General features: G+C 39.6%; 1 protein-coding gene across 4 annotated transcripts in view; it reads right to left on the reverse strand.

Annotated features, from left to right (window-relative positions):
• Window positions 1-10,237, reverse strand: part of TATDN1 (TatD DNase domain containing 1) — a 47,955-nt gene that overhangs the window by 27,200 nt on the left and 10,518 nt on the right. The window contains exons 2-4 of one of the 4 annotated variants that reach the window (XM_025394940.1): window positions 4,696-4,761; window positions 3,897-3,946; window positions 855-918 (exon numbers count right to left, since the gene is read on the reverse strand). In XM_025394940.1, coding sequence (XP_025250725.1) covers window positions 855-918; window positions 3,897-3,946; window positions 4,696-4,761 — 180 coding nt within the window. The remainder of the gene's footprint in view (window positions 1-854; window positions 919-3,896; window positions 3,947-4,695; window positions 4,762-10,237) is intronic. The other 3 variants (XM_025394943.1, XM_025394941.1, XM_025394942.1) reach the window with 3 other exon arrangements.

Genomic DNA, 10,237 nt, shown 5'->3' on the forward strand with positions numbered 1-10,237 from the left:
TAATAATCAATCCTAAAACTTTCAAGATTTTAAATAAATGCAAAATGTATGAACATAAAGCAAGCATATGAGGGGTTATACAGCATTATTATTTGCATTCTTGGTACCTTGCACAGTATCTGGTCCATCTAGTAAAAATTTAATAAAATAATCCTTCACAGCTTAAGCTAAAAAAGAATAAATAAAAAGCAACTCGTATCTTTTTGTTTTTTGGGGTTTTTTTTTGCTTGCTTGTTTTGAGACGGAGTCTTGCTCTATTGTCCAGGCTGGAGTGCAGTGGCACTATCTCCGCTTACTGCAAGCTCTGCCCCCCGGGTTCACGCCATTCTCCCACCTCAGCCGAGTAGCTGGGACTACAGGCACCCGCCACTATTTTTTGTATTAGGCGCCTGGCTAATTTTTTGTATTTTTTAGTAGAGACGGGGTTTCACTGTGTTAGCCAGGATGGTCTCAATCTCCTGATCTGCCTGCCTCAGCCTCCCAAAGTGCTGGGATTACATGCGTGAGCCACCGCGCCCAGCTAGCAACTCATATCTTAAACACGTTAAAACACACACATGAATTCCACATCAAAAACACCTGAGGTTAAACTGTGTACCTGGAGAACTTTATTCTCATTAGCTGAAATCTTAAAATAATCTTCATTGAGTACTATGAAATGGTTTTATAAACAGCTGATATACCAGTGAGTACTTTGAATTCTGTCATCTTAATCATGTCCCACTGAAATCAGTCTATTTTCCTGTTGTTTCCACAGTCATGATCCATTGTATTGTACCTGAAGCAGTTTTCAGAAAGACTTCTTCAAAATTACTTAATTCATATTTTTTTTGGTAAAAGAAATATGAGGATACCATTTGTTTGTGCCAAATGCAGTGCATCTTTACTGTCTTGTAGATTTCCACCTGTAATCATAAACTGAAATAGAAAGAAAATAAAATAAGCTGACTTTAATAGGGCAGCAATAAGTTTCCTAAACATGCCTTCCTACCACTTCCTTATTCCAGACTGCTCTCCTCTGTGACTGTCACACACCTACCCTGTTTAAAATTCAGCTGGGAGATTGCCTCCTATGCAGAGTGGTATCTGACTACACCTCAGGGATGTGTGTATGTATGTGTGTGTACATGTAGAGGTGCAGAATTCATCACTAGATTCTGTTAAAATGTTAAAATGTATTTACATGTCTACCTTTCCTATTAGACAACAAGTTCCTTGAGGACAGAGATCAGGTATTATGAAAAAGCGAGTAATTCATCAGTGATTCAATAGTGTTGATTGATTCGATAATTCTCCAAGTGTAGTCTGGTAACTCCCAGTAGGTATGTGAACTCAAAACTATTTTCATAATAATAATAAGACACTTTCTGTCTTTTTTACTCTCACTCTACTGCAAGTGTCCACAACGTATACAAGAAGCTACACGATGTGTGATACCACCAGACTGACTACAGAAAAAGATATGAAAATTCAGCAGGCTTCTAGTAACACAGTCATTAGAGATTTGAAAAAACAACTGTACTCATGTTGTTAATTTTTTTGTTCTGGAATACACTTGTTTTTCATAAAAATATGCTATTTATGTTATTCAGTAGTTTCTTGTTATTTTAAAAGGAATTAATATTCAAAATTTTTTGTTTTAATTTTTAATATAGTATATACAGTAGGTAAGACTCACACAAACAAAAGCTCTTTGGGGGTGCTCACTAATAAAGAATGTGAAGGGGACTGGAGAGCAAAAGGTTTGAGAATCAGTGAGTTAATGCATGCTGATGAATTCTCTGTAGGAAAACATATGGCTTTTGGCAAATAAGCATACTTCTACATAGACCCATTAGGATCCACCCAGTAACTAGACTGCCATCTTTCCTGTTAAAATGAAAGTGTCACTAAAGAGCTTTGTGTTGATAGTGAGAGCACTGAAGCAGTGCTGCGTAAGGGGCACATTCTTCTAAGCACATGATTCAAGCACAATGACGTACATTTTTTCATACTTCAAGAGTCTCACTAAAATGATGAACTCATTCTAGGTACAACTTAGGGAGAAAACACAAAACAAAGGTAGACCTGCAAATGATAAATAGATGTTTTCATATAGCTATTTAAATCTTTAATATGATTAGGTATTCAGTATCCGTTCAGGAAACATATAGCCATAATTAAATCCTTGACTATCTGTAAAACATAAGATACAAGGCAGGGCGCAGTGGCTCATGCCTATAATCCCAGCACTTTGGGATGCTGAGGCGGGCGGATCACCTGCGGTCAGGAGTTCAAGATCATCCTGGCCAACATGGCGAAACCCCGTCTCTACTAAAAATACAAAAATTAGCCAGGCGTGGTAGCGGGCCCCTGAAGTCCCAGCTACTTGGGAGGCCGAGGCAGGAGAATCACATGAACCTGGGAGGCAGAGGTTGCAGTGAGCCAAGATCGTGCCACTGCACTCCAGCCCGGGCAACAGAACAAGACTCTGCCTCCAGAAAAAAAAAAAGGCATTAATAAAAATAGTGGGAAAACTTTCTTTTTTGCTGACATACCTAAAACTTTAATACTAGAACAGATATCTACATCCAGTATTTAAATTATGTAAAATACTAACCAAGTCTACTTTTTATTTTATGTGTAACTTTTCTAAATAGTTGAAAAAAGGGCAAGACACGAGGGCATCGTCTCCTCTCCCGGTGTATAGGATAATGATAATGATCATCTCATGGTGGCAGCTTCCAGCATACACATAACGTAGGTTGTTTATGCCAGGTATAATACCAAATGCTTTACGTTCAATATTTTATTTAGCCTTCATAACAACTCTATTAATTAAGTACTATTATCCTTCTCATTTTACAGATGAGAAAACTGAAATCTAGTGAGATAAAAGACCCCAGGTTATAAAGCTACAAAAAATGAAGCAGGGGCTGGACACCAGGTTTGTTATGCCCTAACTATGCTTTTAACTACTATAACATAAATGCAAGGTATTGAATTAAATTTCAGTTTGGAACCATGTCCAAGTAAAAATCACTTCAGTTCCGTCATTCCTAAGTGTGTGTGTGTTGTGTGTGTGCATGTGTGTGAATAAACATTAAGATTAAATTACTCATGGCTAACACATGAAAATTTAAGAGCTTAGTATTTTGGAGTCTTCAGAAAACCATTGTTTAAAGTGATTTACCAAGCAGAATGACTCCATAATGAGAAATTAATGTAACTTCTATCTTTTCATATTATTTGTGACTAATAACAAATACAAGTTTGGAGTTGGAGACTGCAAAACTCATTTAGTCAGCAGTGTCACTTTCCAAAACATGTTATTCAACTTGGAGGCAGTAGCTATCAAGTGTCCTGACAGCATACTATGGAATTTAACCTTATTTCTTACGTGTATGTGTGGGCTAGCGCTCTGTTTTAAAGCTAATTTAAAGAAATATCTATTCATTTGCTTACTAGAACTCTCTAAAAAACCGGAGACATTTTATTACTGTAAAAATTAAAGTATTATCTCCATTATTTGAAGTGGTATACCCAAACTATAAATAGCTACACTTGGTGTATTTTTGATTATTGCTTAATTCTGACAAATGCTAAATTATATTATAAAATTGATTAAAAGTTGCCTTTTTACAAACCTGGTAATTCACATAGGTTTAAAAAATTTTTTTCAAAGAGGTTTTGCCATTTATCATATATAAGAACTATATATGAGATTTGTGTAACTTAAATTGCTATGAACAGAATATTTGGATATTTTGTTTCAATTAACTTTCTAATATCACAAGTAGACAATTTGTACTCCCAAGTGTGGCATTGGCTTGTTCCCTTCTACTCTGCAAAATTTTAACTAAAATTTAGTTAAAAAATAAATTTAAAATTCTCAAGAAAAACAAAACAGATGTTACCTTTTTAACACCAATCTCGACAGCTCTCCCTATTACATCCTGTAAGTCATCTGTAAAAGATAAACTCTGCATTAAGAAAACCTGGCAGACAAAAATTTGACGTTTTTTTAGCTTTTGTGCAAATGGCTATTTGAAGTTTTATATTTGAAATTATAAACTTCTATAGGTAAAAAGACCTTAATTAAACTTCATTATAAATGTTCATGATCATGGTTTATCAATAAATGTGTTTCACTTTGTTTACAGTTTTATCCAAAATGCATAGGGAGTTCTCTCTCTTTTTTTTTTTTTTTTGAGACGGAGTTTCATTGTTGTTGCCCAGGCTGGAGTACAACGGTGCAGTCTCGGCTCACTACAACCTCTACCGGCCGGGTTCAAGCGATTCTTGTGCCTCAGCCTCCCAAGTAGCTGGGATTACAGGTGCTTGCCAGCACGCCTGGCTAATTTTTTTTGTATTTTTAGTAGAGATGGGGTTTCACCATGTTGGCCAGGCTGGTCTCGAACTCCTGACCTCAGGTGATCTGCTTGCCTCGGCCTCCCAAAGTGTTGGGATTACAGGCGTGAGCCACCGCGCCCAGCCATGAGTTCTTTATTATTTCAACTTTAAGAGTGGATTATGTTGCCCAGGCTGGTCTTGAACTCCTGTGCTCGGGCAATCTTCCCGCCTTAGACTCTCAAAGTGGTGGGATTACAGGTGTGAGTCACAAGGCCCAGCTTGGATTATGCTTTTCAAGATCTCCTGAGGCAGAAAATTTGTCTTCATAGAGAAACTATTCGCCTTAATAAAGGAAATACTTACCTTGATGCTTTTGAACCCCCCTATAAATTCCTCTGAACATAGGGTCAGTCAAGTTGATACCAATATCTGTAGAAAGCAAAAATCACTAATTAATTATTGAGTCTCTAGTTGAAACTTCTACTTAAATAAAAAGCTTCTGTTACTAAACTTTTTGTTCACACACTCATCTACTCAAACAATATCCAAGTGCCTACCATTTGTCAACTACTGTGCTAGAAACATGGGATACAAAGATGAATAGGATATAATTCCTGCTTTCAAGAAACTCACTGCAGAATTGGTAAGGCAGATCCATTATCACACAACTATGAAATATTAGAAGTAAACACTGGTACTATGGGACACAGAAGGGGAACACCCAACCTAGTCTGGTGGCTGGCTCAGAAGAGGCTTCCAGAAAGAAGTAATCATTGAACTGCATCTTAAAGGATGAGTGGCTACTATCCAGTGGAACAGAGGTAACTGCAGACAGAGGAAGCAGTGGGAGCAAAGCCTTCAGGATGGGAAAAAGCACAGTGCTTGTAAAGAGCTACAGGCTGTTCCGGCTGCTGGAGAGAAGAACAATTGACCCTCCATATCTCTGGGATCTGGAGCTGCAGATTCAGCTAACCACAGGTCAATTGAAAATATTAGAAAATAAAAATAAAAATACAACAATAAACAATATATAAATAAAAGTACAGCAAGGTATAAAAACCATTTACATAGCATTTACCTCAAATTAGGTATTTTAAGTAATCTAGACATGATTTAAAGCATACATGAGGATATGCATAGGTTATAGGCAAACATCATGCCATTTTATGTAAGGGACTTGAACATCCGAGGGTTTTGGTATCTGCAGGAGGTCCTGGAACCAATCTCCTGCTGATACTGAGGGAAGACAGTGTAAGGAAGGGAGGGGTCAGAAGACGCCAGACTCAGCTACGGTACAGACACTTGTTTTTAAAATACTGGATGCAACAGGAAGCTCTGTCCTGCTGCAGAATATAAGGGAACATGGGGAACAACAAGATATGAAGTCAAACTGTGATTGATCACAGGCAAGAAGAAAAATGCCCCCGTTATTGAAAATACGTATCATTTAGCTTTTAGCAGGAGAATCTCAAAATGTGTGGTGGTGGTAGGCAGCTGATTACCAACAGACTCCCTACGTTATTTCTGCGAAGTTTCAGTTTCTTGGTATGTTCTCATTTTAATTTCTGCCAAGCTGGTCCCCAGGAATGTCTGCTCCACCAATAAGACACACCTTGAAAGTGAATGGGAGTTTAGAGAATTTACGAGATAGTGAAGAGAGTATTCCAGGCATTTGAAACAACAGGGGAAAAAGTAAAATGCAGAAAACGACAAAGGTATTTGAGTGCCAACATGTCAGCAAAGATGGGTGGGATGTGGTACCCTTTAAAAGGGCTACTAACATACAAACATCATCTAATACGATACATACTGTAGGAGTTTGGTGGAATGGCCCAATCAGGAGAATTACTATCTAGTTTTTTTAAAAGTAAGGAAAGGAAATTAGATAAAGGGGTCCGACTGAGAAAGGAAACCCAGGGAAGAGGAGAGGCCTTTCTGCCTAAAATAATCCTTCACAGAGGTTTAGTCTAGGGTCACCGATCATCACTGATCATTAGGAAAACAGAAATGGTCTGTATCGCTTCTAGACCATTTCCCCTTTGTGCAGTGTTAAGCAAACAATTATTCATAACACTCGTCAAAGACTATGAGGAAGCCTTTATTCAAGAGAGACTACTGACGGCAGGGAAGCTTTTGCGGAAGCGGGAGGGACTGGGCTCAATTTTGAATTCAAGGACAAGTGAGGATTTATTGCCACCAAGTAGAATGGGGATCAACAGATGAAAAATTACTAAGAGGAAACATCAAAGGTGAGGGAAGATTCTGGGTTTACTCAACTTGACGGATTTCTGCTGAAGGCAGGCCAGAGTGATAGGATATTCTGCTTGGGGATTTGAGATTTGGGATGGGGGAAATGAAGGATGAGAAAGGTCTATAGGTCCTGGCTGAAGAGGGAAGCAGGTCCTACATCCCAGAATAGTCTCTGGGTTTATCCGGGCAGGCAGAAATGCAGGAAAACTCCTTCGAAAGTCCCTTGACCCAAGTGCAGGGAGAAGTGCTTAAAGAACACGCAGATGTGGACAGTGGTAATCGCAGCTGACCACACACCATCCTCCCACACTTTAGCATCATCATAATCTTTCTTTTTTTTTCTTTTTGAGACAGAGTCTCACTCTATCACCCAGGCTACAGTGCAGTGGCACAGTCTCGGCTCACTGCAACCTCCGCCTCCCGGGTTCACGCAATTCTCCTGTCTCAGCCTCCCAAGTAGCTGGGATTATAGGCGCCCACCACCACACCCAGCTAATTTTTTGTATTTTTAGTAAAGACGGGGTTTCACCATGTTGGACAGGCTGGTCTCAAACTCCTGACCTCAGGAGCTCCCCCTGCCTTGGCCTCCCAAAATGCTGGGATTACAGGCGTGAGGCACTGTGCCCAGCCAGTCTTGATAAATTCTTGTAGCCTCGCACTGCTGGCCCAGATAGTCACAGCTCACTCGCAACAAATAAGTGAGTCTTTCTGAGCCTCCGTTTTCTCACTAGTAGGATGGACATAAACTTTTTCCTTCCAGCAACAAAATGTGGCTCAAATCCAAAAACGAATATGAACGCATTTTGCAAATTAAAACTCCTATTAACATGTAATTATTGGGAACAGTGTTATTACAAACACTGTAACATGCCAACAACAAATGGAATTTCAATCAGCTTTAGCCATACTGCCATACCACCTTAAGTGGTTAAGGCTCCTGATCCAAGAATGCATTATCAAATACCCAAATGTGAGTCAGTATGTTTTGAACATTAAGACTCATGATGTAATCACGAAAATAAAGCCACTCAAAATCCTATTTATTTAACTTGTTCAAAACGTTCTTATCTATGTTAAGGGATAGTGAGAACAAAAACCTTGTATCTGAGAAATGCAAGCACCTTTAAATTATCAGGCCCAGAAGGCATTTAAAATGTTCACAGCAGTCCATGTTCACTCCCCTTTGAGCTAAGTAATTACTTCTCGAAGCCAGTTGCTATGTGGGCTCTAGACTGAAGCCAAGTGGCCGTAAAATGCCATACACCCTATAGTTCAACAATACATAGCCAATCACTAACCAATGTTATTTCTGTAAACCAATGAGAATCCCTGATTAACAATTTTTGTAACTGCGGATTTGTCCTTTAAAAACTTGAGCCTCTCTTTTGTTCTCTGGAGCAGTACCCAAGGCAACTTGGAAGTGTGTCCTGGGCTGCAGTCTTCAACTGTTGTGCTTGAATAAACTCTGTAAACTAGATTCTGACCTTTTTGGTTATTTGAGGTTAACAATAGTATATTTTAAATTAAAAGTCTCTGACTGGGGCGGTAGCCCACGCCTGTAATCCCAGCACTTCAGGAGGCTGAGGTGGGTGGATTACGAGGTCAGGAGATCGAGACCATCCTAGCTAACACAGTGAAAACCCGTGTCTACTAAAGAATACAAAAAATTAGCCGGGCGTAGTGGCGAGCGCCTATAGTCCCAGCTACTTGGGAGGCTGAGGCAGGAGAATGGCGTGAACCCAGGAGGCGGAGGTTGCAGTGAGCCGAGATTGCGCCACTGCACTCCAGCCTGGGCGACAGAGCAAGACTCCGTCTCAAAAAAGAAAAAAAAATTAAAAGTCTCTATTAGACGTATGCCTATTGGCACGTAAACTCAAACAAAGTAGACAAATACTGTATGAAAACCAATGTCTAGCCAGATCCAGCTAAAGATAGTAAGTAGCTTGAAAAGTTAAGAAAGCAAGAGATATGGGTGGGAAGGAATGACAGGAAGAAAAACAAGGCAAAGTGGAAAATTACTACTTCCGATTAGGGGAGAAAAGTGAAGGATTCATACATTCGGTAGCATGTCCCCTATATAGATCAGTAATGTTTCTTTTTCATTAACTTTCTTCAAATAGCTGGCTTGAAAAGCAGCACTTACTTTATTATCTAAGAGTTCTTCAAATATTGACTTTTAGTTTTCAAAACAAAGTGAGAGTAGAAAACGGCACTGTTTGTAACCAGGAGAAGACGGTAACTCTTCAGTTGAAGCCTCAGTGTTTGGGCTCACTGAATCGTGTCACATCACTGTCACCTATGATCTAGGGATACAAAGGGACAGCAAATAGGGCATAATTTGTTTTTTTTTAGATATGGCTAGTCTTTAGATATAACCCTGAGTTTATAGCAAATACAGGGGATTAGAGAACAAGCTCAATGACACTACTATTTAGCAAACAGACAAAGCCGGGAGATAGGACTCTCTGTAGGGTGTTGACTTAAAATCATGAGATCTATACATTAGGGAAGAACTTTATTTCTTATATTGAGGTGCAACCTGCAGGCTGGGAAGCAGAGCCTTTGGCTGGGAACAAAAGCAACCATTTCAAGGGAAGAAGTGGGGAACAGGAGTTTTACACTAAATGGGCTGGCTAACGTACATATTTAACAGGTTATAGAAGGAGCTATGCATATTCATGAAAGGTGGACTCACGCATGTATAAGCAAACATACATGCTACACAAACCCCATGTTCTCTTGGGGTGGAGACTTAACATTAAAACGCAGTAAAATTAAGCTTTATATGTCAAAAGGTGCACAGCCTGAGTAAACCAGCCAGAACTAGTCTGTGACTGCTGGTCATTTGTCAGGAAGGAATGCGCAGTGAAACTGGTCAGCTGTCATGTCAAAAGCACGAAAAAGGAGGGGAGTCTGGCTGTGGTGTCAGGTGGTTGGCTGAAGTCAGGAGAGGAGTGAGTCTTGTTTCTGTTCCAGGGCTGGTATCTATTTAATGCTTACAAAGTCTGGTATCAGTTAGTGAGGAATGGGGTGTACTGAGGTGTAACCAACCTCTCATCATGGCTGGAAAACTTAGCTTTCAAAGTTTTTCTGGGGTCTCCTTGGCCAAGGTGGTGTCCATTCAGTCAGTCGGTGGGGCAGGGGGGTGCTTAGAATTTTATTTTTATTTCATGTTTCCCCATTTTAGCCACGATCTACTGCAGGCAGCACCAATAGCCAAATCTTTATTTTGTCCCATGTCATTGCCAGGGTGGTGTGGCTACCTGTCCCAGATCCACCCATTCCCTAGGACAGCCATTTGGACATCCTAGATCAGGCAGGAATAGAGAGATGGCAGGCACTCATTAACCCATAAGGTATAAGAGATATAAGAGCTAAAAGGAATGGCTACAGAATTAACTTGCCTGTAAGTTCTATGCACTGAACCATCATAATTCCGGTTTTAACCAGGGACTTCTTGCAGTCCTATCGTAAGTAATTTAAATGTTAAGAAAGTATGATGGAGACTATGAATATGACAAACACTTAGAGAGCAGTTTGAAAGGGATTTCCCAGGCCACTTGGAAGCCAACTAAATAGATTGTTGGGAGGATTAGTAGTTCATACCTCTTGTAACCATTTAAGTTTGTTTGGATAGTCTTTCTCTAACAGTGTC

Source organism: Theropithecus gelada, chromosome 8, assembly GCF_003255815.1.
Source record: "Theropithecus gelada isolate Dixy chromosome 8, Tgel_1.0, whole genome shotgun sequence".
Taxonomy (NCBI): domain Eukaryota; kingdom Metazoa; phylum Chordata; class Mammalia; order Primates; family Cercopithecidae; genus Theropithecus; species Theropithecus gelada.